The following is a 13,934-nucleotide window of genomic DNA, read 5'->3' on the forward strand; positions in this document are numbered from 1 at the left end:
GTGTGTGTGTGTGTGTGTGTGTGTGTGTGTGTGTGTCTCTGTGTGTGTGTGTGTGTGTGTGTGTGTGTTTACATACCTGGCTGAGCTGACAGAGGAGATGGTGGAGGTTCCCAGGGTGATGCGGTGCAGCCCGCTCTGCTCCAACAGAGACGCGTTGTGATAGGGGTTCTGAGCCTGAACAAACACACACACACACACACACACACACACACACACACATACAGAATAGTCATCAATGTTACATCAAATATTACACTGAATATTACACTGGTACGAAAACATAAACCTATATCTTTTTTAGTAAAATATGAAACACATTTCTTCCCTCACGATGTTTTTTCGAACATGAAAGAAGTTGACTGAACCGGCTGTACTTACATCACATACTGCACTGTATCAAGAGACAAACTCCCGCCCTCATTACAGGCTACCTTGTGCTCCTCTAGCCTCTGTTCCATTATTCATCTTTGCTGATACTTAGGCTTTATCTATCCATATCATAAAATAATGAGCACATTGTACTATAATACAGTAGGTGGTGCAAATATAATTAAGCACCTTGTCAAGAACTCTTCTTTTTTTTAAGCATTCAAAAACAACCCCCAAGATGTTTTACTACAGCTTCCAGAAACTCATGGGAGCTATTATAGTTACTAAATGCTGACCGGGAAAAAAAATAAAAAGGATGACAAGTTAGTGGAGCAGAAGCAAGCCTGCCTGGAAATGGGGCACAGTTTCAGCTTTCTATACGGTATCAGGTCACTATAGTCATAAATAAGGTATTGCATAGTATGGATCAAAGGACGCAAATAGGTGGATGTTTGTGTCTAATAATAGTTTTGGAAAGCTACAGTTATTTTGTCCCATATGACGCAGTGATGGATAGGAAGAGATTCAGAGGAAATGGGGGTTAACAGGCTGGAAGGAACTACGTGTAAAGTAAGTTCTTACACACACACACACACACACACCGACACACATACACACACATGCACACAAACACACATGCACACAAACACACCTGCATGCATATATGTGACGCATGTCTAATACACACATATCCAGCCTACATATACTGAACACAAGAGGGGATAAAAAGGATAAAAAAGGGGATATTGGACTGTGAACACACACACACACACACACACACACACACATGCAGTAGCACAGAGGACAGATAATGAGAAAGAGGGGAAGGGGTGCAGTGAGCTATGAACTCCACATACGAGAGACTAGAGAGAGTGAAGGAAAGATGTGAAGACAGGACAGGGTCTCTCTCTCTAAATAGGCACTGCTCAGTGCTTTTGTCTAAGTGGGCTAAAGGGCTCCACTGGTCGGTATATAGTTTTATCTGGGTCAGCGACAAACCCTGAAGGCAGAAGGCGAGGGGAGAGGGAGGACAGGAAAGATAGATGGATAGATGGATGGATGGAGGGAAGGATGAATGGAGGGCAAGAGGGTCTTTGTGCTGGTCCAGTAATAGACACAGTAAGAATGTGCTTTTAGAAATAAAAAGCACTGTAGACCGGAATAAAAAAACATAGTAAATAGCTTCAGGATCATGCAATGTTGATTTACAGCTTCACATCAGGATCTTTATATAGTGCAATAATGACTAGAGGTGTAACAATACATCAACATGGATCGATATATCTATTCATCGGTGAACGATCCAACTGCATCGATGCCCAAACATTGATGCACATTGGTCTCTTTAATATAAACACTTTTATTTTGACAGTCTACCCTGTTTTGTTTTGAAGTAACCTGAGCACAGATAGAACCAATCTTGGGCATGGTCTATGTTCATTATTGAAAGATCATTACAGGATGTTTAAGGTAAACCATGAAAAATATTTCCATATAAATGAAATGTGGCACTTTATAGTGAATAGAAGGTCTATTTTATTCTTTGTATTACAAATTTACACCCATGATAATGACCATCCTGTTATTATAAGTCATGTAAATGATTACAGCTTTTTAAAATCTTTATTCACACCATGTGCCACGAAAGTTTTTGCATAGACGATTTAGACCAAGACACAGAGCACAGCAGAGAAGAATTGCAGCAGTAGAAATTGGAGACAGTATGTGTGTGTAACTCACAGTGTTTTGTGGTGGTCTCGGTGGGTCTTCTCCAGGACTCTTCTTACCCAAACAGGCTACACTCCAGGCTTCCTTAACCTCCGAGTTAAACACAGTGAAGACCAGCATCACCGACAGACCCTGGGAGAGAAAGTGGTAGAAAGACACAGTTTAAGGTGCTTTTCTGTAGGATCCTTGTAGAGGTTTTTTCTTTTCCTTGGCCAGTAATGTTAATATACTGTATGTAAAAATGTGAAAATGTAATGAACTGGATGAGTTTGAATCATTGCCGGAGTAAACACAAACTGTGTCCATACCTGCACTAGGCATAGGACATCGAATATGTAGTAGAAAGCGAGGATGCTGTTGTTCACAGCCATCAGACCACACAGCCAGGTGGAGGTGGCCACCAGCAGCAGCATGAAGGCATTACGAATAGTAGCACTGGAGAGAGAAACACAGAGGTCAGTGGGCGGGAAGATGACACAAATCATGAGAAATACAGTAATAAAAGACTGTAGGCTTACATAACATAATGAAAAATAGCCAACCTCTGAAGCTGCCTGCAGGGCTTTGGACCAATAACATCATCTCTACACGTACGACATGGATCGTGACATGGTTAGGCTTTGAATGGGTTTTCTTGTACCTCATACTACTACTCATATACCACTATTTACAGTCATGGAAATAATCATTAGACCATTATTTTCTTACCTGGTACAACAAAGGATACATTTGTTTGGACACATTTAAAGGTAACAACAAAAACAGCTCATCAGAGTTTAATTTAAGAGCTAATATCTAGCCATTTCCCATGCTTTTCTTGATAAAAACAAAAATCATTAGATAGAAAACCATGGAAAATGTCTAGATATCAGCTCTTAAATTAAACTCTTATGAGCTATTTTTGTTGTTATCATTATATTTGTCCAAACAAATGTACCTTTAGTAGTACCAGGCATTGAAATGAACAAGAAATTGAAGAAAACAAGGGTGGTCTAATATTTTTTTCCATGACTGTATATCATGACAATATGGTTTACACAAAGAAAATTCTCAACTAATGCTCATGATTATGGTCATGAAAACATTCAGGCTACATTCACACTGCAGGTAAGCCTGATTTTTCTCTCAAATAAGATATTTTAGACAGTTCGTTCGTTCTGTAATTTGTGTGACTTGTGTGTCCAGACATGACTAACCTATGTGCAGAGGTTACTGTAGTAACGACATAGTAGGCGCCAGAATTTGCACGGATATGCTGCTGACGCAGCTCTCCAGTTTGTAAGCATTAGATCATTTTGCCCTCCAAACAAACTCCCTGTCAAGTCGCAGTGCAGAGAATTTATTTCGGCATCTGTCCATACACTGTTTCTCTCCTCCACGTTGTCCCCCACAGGACTGAGCTAGTGACAGCATGGATTTTGCTCCATCACTCTGGTTCTGACGTTGTCATTGTGTGTTGAGTTGTGAGTAATGTAAAAGACCCTCAGAAATATGAATTTTGCAGCCAGAGCATCACATCAGAGACACATGTGTAAATGTGTCCTAGATGCTTCTGCGTGTGTCTCTTTCGCTGTCCAGACTTTCTAAAATGTTGATACAACCTGGATATGCCAAAAAATGGATTTGGGCTGACAGTCAGAAAAAATGCATCAGAGAGAGCGAATCCAGGAGTGACAGGACGTGAGAAGCAGCAGTAAAGGCGATAGACTACAGCACGAATACTGACACAGAGACAGGGGAGCCAGCGAAGAGAAAAACCACAAGTGCTTAATTGATTTCCTTGTGTAGTTTATGCACATCTGATCTGATCAATAACGAGGCCTGACATGATCGTTGTCTATCAAATCAACATTGACTCAATGAGACTGATAGAAACAGATACATTCCCCTGTTGGTTCACCAGCCACAAACCATTTTCTGAAAATTAGACCGGTTTTGTGATGCTCATACGACAGCAATTTAAATACATATTTAACGCTCCTGTCATGTTGCGGGTCAAATTGACTTTGATTGATTTCAAAGTTCAAAAATAAAAAAAAAATAGTTAAAGGTATTTTTTCTGATTTTTTTTTTTAATCGGTAAAACCATTGTATTGTACATGTAGGTATTTCCAATTATTGATTGAAATGTTAGTAATGGTGTTATTAATGAAATATAAACAATGTTTATTGGGATTTTTTAGTTTCTGAAACTTTTGGATAATGAAACATGCCCGGGTCAAATTGAGAAACGAACATAACAGGAGGATTAAAAACAGAGTACTGATGTCTTTAATAAGAGTCCGGACCATGTTTATTCTGTGCTCTCTGAAGCCTGAAATAAAGAAAAACTTGTTTTCCCCCCAAAACATGACGAGTACAGTAATGAAAGACTGCGAGCTGGATGAAATGCCATGATGAAAAATGAAGCCAAGTTGAAGTCTGTTTTTTGAAAGTGAGTCAAGTAATTAAACCACGGAGGGTTGGCACTCACATGACAGGGAGCTTCTTGGTCTCCTTCTGAGAGGGATTGCAGGACATCTTGGCTACAATCATGAAAATCCCACCGTTCATCTGGATAGAGGGAAATCAATACATGGTCAGGTAACATTTTTTAATGCATTTCAGCTAATCTAATACTGCTGTTAGCAGTATCAGGGATGAGGATGAAGAGATGAAACAAAATCAATGGGGATAGAATAGTCATACATGAGAGAAAAAAGTGCATTTATTGAAGTCAATGAATTTCTCCTTAATTCTGGTCCTTTGCTCAAACAGAAAAAGAAGCACAACAAAGGGATGAAAAGAAAATAGTAAAATGAAAACAGGCATGAATAAAGGTGAGAGAAGTGTATAAATGAATGATTATTGACTACACTGTACTGTAGTTATTTATAAGCATTATAAAAGCTGGCATAGTTTCCTGCCTAAGATGTCGCAGTGAAGTTGTAAAGTGAAAGGTGTTCGCTTTATGGGGGTAGCAATTAAAATTCTGGCCTTGTAGAGTTTTAGTGGGTCATTACTGTAAAGATCATTAGGAGCGTGTCCACTTAAGACTGATGATACGATTGGCTAGTTTTTTGGATGGTGCCCAGCAAACGATTCAAAGAAGGAGAAAAAACAAATGTATACACAGCTTGTTCAGCAAGTTTAGCTGATCTGCAGCTTATCAGACAGACGGAGACAGTTACCAGAATGACGATGGCTATAGGACCAGCAAAGCTCCAGATGAGTTTGTCGTAGATGGAGATCCAACAGAAATCCGGGTTCCCGTATCCCTCCGGGTCCAAGCCCACCGCCAGGCCTGCAGCCGAGAGACAGACAGACAGTCAGATCACACAGGAAGAGAGAGGCAGAACAGGATGTGACAGGATGTGATTATCTGAATGACAGTGGCAGAAAAGGCCAGAAGCATTTTTTTAGTCATTATCAAACCAGGTGAGTGCCATTCAGATTACAAAATCTCCTCCAAGGGAAGAGAGCTGCTTCCCCAAGATAGCAGGACTACAGCATTTCAAACAACATGAAGCGCACCCATTAAAACACACACACACACACACACACACACACTCAGCACACAGTATTAACTCACACAATCATATGCCCAAGAAAACAGACAGGAGGAAGCTAATCTAGCTGAGGAGGCGATTACAGATTTCAATTGAATTATCCTCCAAACCTTTGACCAAATGTTTAAACGCTCTGATTGGGATCAGACTATCTAGCTGCAAATCTGTCTGCTATTGGTGCCAGACTGCCGGCGCAGGGACATAAAGGACTATCTGCCCCTTTTAACTAACATAACATGTTTTAATTAATGCTAGGTATTAATCTTGTTAAGACCAAGTTATTTTTTAAATAATACTTTTATGTGACAAAATAGCATGTTGCAGGTAAAATCCACTCAGTGAAAAATAATTTGCAAATAATTTCACTGAACTCAAGTACATCCACCCCACAAAAAGTTTAGTTAAATCATAGCAATTTATTTTTCATTAATTCAGCCAATCCTCCATGACCAGACTACATGGCCATGATGGTGCAGGATGAGGTCACTGGGAGGTTTGTGACGTGAACTCTGATGTCTTTATTCGATGTATATTATTGTGTAGATGGGAAAAGTTAGTCAGAAAGCCTACAATTCTACAATTTCATTTAGCAGATGCTGTAATCAAAAGCAACGTACATTTGAGAGTTAATACAACACAAGCAAAGATGAAGTAAAGAAACAACACAAGCAAGTGTCATGGGATAATTTTGAGTCCAAAAGGATGCAAGTGTTTTTAGGTAGTGTGAGCAGTCAGTGAGAACAGTTTATTTTATTATATTTTTATTTTATAGTTCTCATCTGTGTAATTAAGTGTGAAGGTGTTCAGTAAAGAGCTGGGTTTTCAGCTTCTTTTTAAAGATTGAGAAAGTCTTTCTATAAGGGTCTATTTTAAACCAAATCTGGATATTTTTTAACCTTAAGAAGTAGTTTTGGTCCCTAAACCTAACCAAAAAATTAAAATAATAATAACTAAAAAGAAAAAAAGGGAAGTTGGGCAAAATGGGGCCATCTCCTAACAGCTACACATGTTTGGAAAACTGTCAAGGGTCTGACAGTCGTGTGTATAAAGATTTTTCAAATTGAATTGCAAAAGTAAGAAAGACGGACGGACAGATTAAACACCTTTGAGCCGGAGGAAAGAGACATGCAGCAAATGTGTGTCTGTGAATGTGTGTGATGGGAGACAGATCCCTTCTTGAGGCAAGGTGAGACAGCGGTCGGTGTGTTTGTCTGTGTGTGTATATGTGCATGAGTGAAACTGACAGAAACAGATAGTGAGGTGTAAAAAGTGGATATGATGATGGAAACTATAAATGTGTGTGTGTTAAAGAAGGAAAGAGACAGAAAAAAGGGGACAGAAATTACTGGCTTACCGTATGTGTCAGGGAAGAAATTGCTTGCATCCGTGTGTGTGTGTGTGCGTTTTACTATCTCTATATTAAAATGTCACAGAAACCTGTTTAATAGTGTGTCAATGGACGCCTTATCTACACAGCCAGGCTCATTGTGAGTGTGTGATGTGTGTTTCTGTGCACATATATGACAGTCTGTGGATGCTTCCGCTGAAATAACAAAAAATCTTGTGTATCTGCATGTGTGTGAATATGTAAGTGTGTGTTACCTGTGATAATGGCAGGCACGCCCCAGCCTATGGCGTAGTAGAACCTCATAGCACCGTAGTTGATGTTGCGTTGCTCGGTCTGCATGCGGTAGATGTGGAGGCCCTCGACGAACATCCAGGCGAACGTGGACATGAAGAAGTAATGCAGGAGAATGGCGACAACCGTACACAGGAACTAGAGAGGGAGAGAAAGAGATTTAATAAAGGTAATGGAGATTTTCTGTTTTGTGATGCTCATATGACAGCAAATAAAACGCAATTTAATAATTTATATACATATTTAACCCTCCTGTTATGTTGCAGGTCAAACTGACCCATTTCAAAGTTAAAAAATAAATTAAAAAATTGTTAAAAGTATTTTTTCATAAAAATAAAAAAAATTAAAATGTAAAATTACATTTTAAATAAATCAGTGTCACGTAAAACCATTGTATTTTATATCTAGGTATTTCCAGTGTACATACAAAAAGTTTTAACATATATTTTTTATGAAAACAAGTGAATTATCCTCATTGAACCAAGATCTGTGAGAGCTAAAGAACACCATTGCACTAAATATTGATTGAAACGGTTAGTAATGGAGTTATTTATGAAATATAAACAATATTTATTGGGATTTTTTAGTTTCTGACACTTTTGGATTATAAAACATGACCCATGAACAATATTGCTGTTCCTGAGAAACTAATAATAGGAGGGTTAACAACAGAATACTGGTGCCCAGACCATGTTAATACTGTGCTCTCTAAAGCCTGAAATAAAAACATGACAAGGACAAGCTGGCTTCAATGCCATGATGAGGCATGAAGTATTTTTTCATAAAAAGAAAAACATTTAAAATATAAAATAAAATTTTAAATAAATCAATGTCATGTAAAACCATTGTATATTATATGTAGGTATTTCCAAAGTTCTTCAAGTTTTAACAAGTATCCTCACTGAACCATGATCTGTGAGAGGTAAAGAACGATGATGGAGATGTCAGAAGAAGAAAGAAAAGGGGGGAAAAAAGGCGAAGAAAAGATGCTGAGAAATAAAAATGATAATCCTTTGTGTTAATTTTGTGACAGTGGAAGAGCAGACGTCTTGGCAAGCATCCAACAGGTCTTTATTACAACACAGCAGGTGTCAGCGATGAGGTAACAGGCATACATGATTTAATTACCAACGCGACTAATGAACAGAGTTTATGGCGGCGTGTTACAGCGTATCTCCAGGAAATGCACAAAAATAAGTGATGGGAATGTAAATGGATATTGTTAATGCGCTGAATTATGGTAATAACACCCAAGAGTGCGTTCCTAACTGTGGTTATGGGTACAACAGTTAGCATCATAAGTACAGGAAAGTAGACACTGTCACAGGTGACGTGGTTGTCTTGTATGTTAAAGTCTCAAAGCATTCAGGTAGTATAATATATTCATAATAATAGTAAAAACTGCAAGTTTTTATTGATAATAACAGTTATTATTGATAATAACCAAAATCATTATCAAGGAAACCATGGAAAATGGCTAGATATCAGCTCTTAAATTAAACTATTATGAGCTATTTTTGTTGTTAGTGTTAAACTGAACAAGAAATTGAAGAAAACAAGGGTGGTCTAATCATTTTTTCCATGACTGTATGATGACTATAATGCTGTGCAGAGTAAATGTAACTTTCCACTTCCCCAGTGATTTTATAATCTTTTTCTCACAGATTTACGAGGGCACAGTTTGGGTTTTCAGCTGTCATGTTTAGACTTGGTAGTTCATAGCCAAGCGCCTGTAAGAACAACACACACACACACACACACACACACACACACACACACACACACACACACACACACACACACACACACACACACACACACACACACACACACACACACACACACACACACATTGTGTATAACAAACAGCTGTTGTTATTAGTACCTGGCAGGTTCATCTCAATACATTAGAATATCATAGAAAAGTCCATTTCCAGTAGTTCAAGTCAAATAGCCCCAACCAAGTATTGAGTGCATAAAGATGGACATACTTTTCAAAGGCCAACATTTCCATGTTAAACATACTTTTTAAAATTCTTTTGTAATATTACATTTTTTTTTGAGACACTGAATTTCATTAAATGTAAGCCATAATCCTTATAATTAGAGGAAATCAAATTAATAAAGACATGAGATGTTTAATTTTGTGTGTAATGGATCAATATAATGTGTTATTTCCACTTGAATTTGAATTTGAATTGAATTACTGACATAAATCAACGTTTCCATGATATTCTAATTTTTTGAGATGCACCTGTAGAACGGTAAGTCAATCTTTTGTACGGGGTCAGGCCTAGCCCAAGAATAATTAAATGTGAACTTTTATAGTGTTTGTTGCTCACTCTAACTGAATTCTTGTGAGAATGATTTTATTCTGAGACCAAATCTGCATAATTTTACCTGTGACCAAAGCTTAAGGCCCATATTGAGACCGTACTTTATCTCCAGTGTGTTTACTCTTGGGCTTCCAATTGACAAACCAGAGACTTTTCACAAATGATTCAATTATCAGCTCAGTTGAAGCATGTTTACTCAAAATGTTTGAATCATAAATTTAAAATGTGATATTTCATCAGTTTTTACGGTAATGAGCTGCTACAAAACAGCATTTCTGTATCAGCAACACATTTTAGAAGAGATATTTATAAAATGTCAGTTTGGTTCATGATTCATTTATTATCCATTCATGGACATGGGAAACTGTGTCTTGTCATAGGTGATGCTGCATGAATACTGAGAAGATTTCACATTAGTGCTAAAATGATACAATGATGAAATGATACAATCTGCATAAAAATATATCTGAGGTCCGTCCAACATCACGGTTCAGACTGCATATTATCAGCTGAATAAAGCTTGGTACTTTCTGTCAGGGCAGGAGATAAACTTCCAAATCACTTTTGTCAGTTAAGTGCTGCTGTTTGATTTGGCAGTACTGCTGAACTTCTCCATGAATAATGCAGAATATTAGCATTTAAGTTTCTGAGAAATTACCCCTCAGGCTGCATTCAAGCATGTCTGAAGTGGTTTATCTGAACTCCGGGGGCCTTTCGGTCTGTTTTGTTTGTTTAACCAGATGAGAAAGATGCCATTCAAACACAAGTGGCTCTGCATTACAGCAAATCATGTCTTAAAGTGCAAGTCACTGTCTTCTAAGAGAGCTGTGGGGCTGTTTGTCAGAACCAACCACAGGTAACAACTTGAAAACACACGACTTAAACTAGATGGCCTCTGGCAACCGACAGCCAGCTTTCAAAGCAATGATTTGAATACCAAGTGAATGAAGTGACAACAAACAGTCTGGTGTGATTTCATAATGTGTTCTTAACTGAAATAAACAGCAGACAAGGAAGATTACAAACTCTTCATCCTGGTTTGTCTTAAGGTGCAAGGACAGAAATCAGGTTTACTTTCTCTCTCTGTCAAAATCTTTGGGGTTTGAGAAAATACTCTTCTTTTGAGTTTTTTTTAATCAACTTTGGTTCCCTGAGATGTTAAAGTCTCCCAACAGGAATATACAGAAAAATTTGTCAGATGTCAGTCGGTTCTCTATGAGAACTCCGGCTTCCTCCCACAGTCCAAAAACATACAGGTTAGGTTTAACTGGTGACTCTAAATTGTCCGTAGGAGTGAATGAGAGCGTAAATGGTTGTCTTTCTCTATTAGCCCTTTTCCACCAAGCCAGTTCGGAGCTGGCTCTCAGGCAGGAAAACTGGTTCCAGAGAGACACTAACTTTCTGCTGGTCTTGAACCACAAAGAATTTACGTCGGGGGCTGGGGGCGGGATTATTATGACCAACCGGACCAACGAAAATACTGTGCCTGCCATTTTTAAAAACACAGAGCTTCAGTATGGACGCAAAATCTAAGCAGTGGTCCTTGGAAGAGACAAACTGTCTCCTTACAGTCCCTCAGCCGAAATTCAGGAAAAACTTGAGGGAGCTTCTAGAACTAAACTGGTATTTCAGAAGATACAGATGGAGATGGCAGCAGCAGGGTATCATCGTACCATTGAACAGATAAATTACAAACTGAAAAAGCTAAAGAAGGACTACAGGGACCAAAAGAACGACCTCAGTGGAAGCGGCAATGGTTGACCACGGCTACATCCACATTTTGACATTTGATATATTAAGATGCGTCTTCCCTGTGATATTCTGGCGTGAGTATCCTCTCCAGGGTGTACCTGTCCTCTCGCCCAATGTCAGCAGGGATCAGTTCCAGCCACTCAGGACCCAAGTTTGCATAATTGTTTAAAGATAATGAATGACTGAACTCTTCCACTGCAGTTTGTACCAGAAAAGCCAAACTCCACCATCTTTAAGCTGCTGCAGTCAAAGAATTACAAACTTTGTGGACTCTTATGAGAAAGGAGAAGCTTTTCACTCAAGAAGTATTACATCTGTGCACTCTACAGCTTTAAGTTAACGAAAGCCGACTTGTACAACCCAGATTTTGAGGTTAAAAGAAGCTCAGCACAAACTCCTAACGACACAGCAAGAGACGACACAGAAATAGCAGCAGCCTTGGCAGGAATACAGCCAGACGATGAATTTCACACTCCCACACCCACACACACACACAAGAATCTAAACACTACAAGTTACACACTAAAAACACAGAAAGTCTGTACAAGCATGTAAAAACAAGTGTGCACACAACACACACACAACTGCTGCGAGCACTAACATGCTCTCCCGAGCATGATGTACATGAATTAGAGAACATATTGTTCAGCTAGAAGTAACGGGTCCCACTGTAAGAGCTGTACAGTCAACTGTGAGGGGGGATACATCTTAATTAATTGGATTTCATGCTGACTGAGCACATATTTGCAGTACTCCAAGACTCACTGCTCTTTAAACACACTTGCATACACACACACACTTGTGATGTAATAAAACAGAACAAGAAAGTGGTCAGGAGGAGAGAGGAAGGAAACAAGAGAATAAAGGCAGAGGAGGAGGAGAAACGGAGGAAGTGTTGAGCACAATAGGAGGCATGTGATGTAGAGAGGCTCAAAGTGAAGTGATTTGGAGGTGAGTACACCTTTAAATCTACAAAATGTGGCTAAAAAATTAGAGAATATTGACAGGGTTTCTGCAGGTTTCAACAAGTCAAATTTAAGACTTTTTAAGACTTTTGATAATGAAACATTAATCAAAACAAGGGTTTTAATCGAAACATTTAAAAGTGAGACTAAAAACTATGCATTTCTTTTAAATAAAAGTAACATTATTACATTTTTAAGACCTTTCAAAATCGTATCTAAGACATTTTATGAGATTTATAGGGAATTTTTAGACATCTTAAGGCCTTAAATTCTAATTATTGGATGTTTTGAGACTTTTTAAGACCCCGTGGATACCCTGTGTTAAGGCCAAAGGCTTTCACAAAGCTGCAAATTAGGAACTGGAGGGATGATATTATAAAGAACAAAAAACTAAGCCATGGAAGCTAAAGACAGGACCACAGAGGCACAAGAACACAACCCGCTGCCAGTAACCTACCTGCTGTTCTGTCTGATTGACCCCGAGCAGAAACACCAGCTCGGACAGAAACATGGCCGCCGCTGTGTTGGAATGGATGCTTCTGGTGTTGGACTTGAGGCCTCGGAGGCAGGAGAGCACCAGGACGGTGAGGAGGAGAGCCAGCATGGAGAGGCACAGGGAGGAGTATGTGACCAGGGCCAGCGTCTCCAGATCCCCCTCCAGCTGCTGCTCACAGGAGAGCAGATGGGAAGGAGAAAAAAGGTTAAAAACCATGAGGTGAAATAAGGTAAATGAATCATTTCAATTTGTTTGAATACTACTAAAGTCTGGGCTTCCCTGAACTGACTATAATTATGCCAGAAATGTTAAATTATGTGGAAAGCAAGTAAATAATTTGGAGAACCTAAAGCTGCAGCAACCAGTAACTTATTTAACATATAAAACATCAATATCTAAAAAAATCCTGAAATGTTAATGTTGTCTAACTACACAGAATGCTGCGTGGTTTGTAATGCTAAATATTGAATGCTTCCTCTGGATTGGGAGAGAGGCAAGGGATTTCTATATTCAATCATTTTCTTTTGTTAAAACAATTCTCACAGCATGTGAAAGAAAGAACAAAAGAAAGCAGAAAAAGAACATCTCGATGAATCAAACAGCAGACCAAGAAAACTTGCAGACCGATCTAATATTTCAGGGAGATCCAGAGTTTTGAATGGATTCATCACTGCCTCTGCAGGCGCCGACAGCAAACATAAACACTGCCAGAATTTTATTTGGACAGATCTATAGCATATGACTGGAAATGGGATGCTCCTCTTCTCAATGCTCTGGGCTAATGATGATGAACAAACATCTTATTGCAGGGCTTAATTCAGTCTTAACTATACATGTTCTCGAAAAAAACGTTAAATTCAGCATGAGTTTTCAGTCCCATACGTCCAAACCTGACACATCATTACTTGGTATGCTGGAGTACGGTGGGCAGGGGGTTTGCATTAAACCGTGAAAATCTTCTACAGCTGTAACAAGGCTTCCTTTAACCTTCAGAGTGTCAGGCAGGATTTAATTCTCTGGGATTTCAAACTTTTACACCGGCTAAATCCAGCAATTACCAGCAGAGAAAAAGAGGGAAAACCGAAACACTGGTAAGGCAGA

The 13,934-nt window shown here is 38.8% G+C and overlaps 1 protein-coding gene across 1 annotated transcript in view; it reads right to left on the reverse strand.

Annotated features, from left to right (window-relative positions):
- The window catches only part of celsr3 (cadherin, EGF LAG seven-pass G-type receptor 3), a 135,727-nt gene that overhangs the window by 7,990 nt on the left and 113,803 nt on the right, over positions 1 to 13,934 (reverse strand). The window contains exons 26-32 of the mRNA XM_059334084.1: positions 12,795 to 13,001; positions 7,248 to 7,422; positions 5,268 to 5,380; positions 4,571 to 4,650; positions 2,406 to 2,532; positions 2,110 to 2,229; positions 77 to 174 (exon numbers count right to left, since the gene is read on the reverse strand). Coding sequence (XP_059190067.1) covers positions 77 to 174; positions 2,110 to 2,229; positions 2,406 to 2,532; positions 4,571 to 4,650; positions 5,268 to 5,380; positions 7,248 to 7,422; positions 12,795 to 13,001 — 920 coding nt within the window. The remainder of the gene's footprint in view (positions 1 to 76; positions 175 to 2,109; positions 2,230 to 2,405; positions 2,533 to 4,570; positions 4,651 to 5,267; positions 5,381 to 7,247; positions 7,423 to 12,794; positions 13,002 to 13,934) is intronic.

Source organism: Centropristis striata, chromosome 5 (assembly GCF_030273125.1).
Source record: "Centropristis striata isolate RG_2023a ecotype Rhode Island chromosome 5, C.striata_1.0, whole genome shotgun sequence".
Taxonomy (NCBI): Eukaryota; Metazoa; Chordata; class Actinopteri; order Perciformes; family Serranidae; genus Centropristis; species Centropristis striata.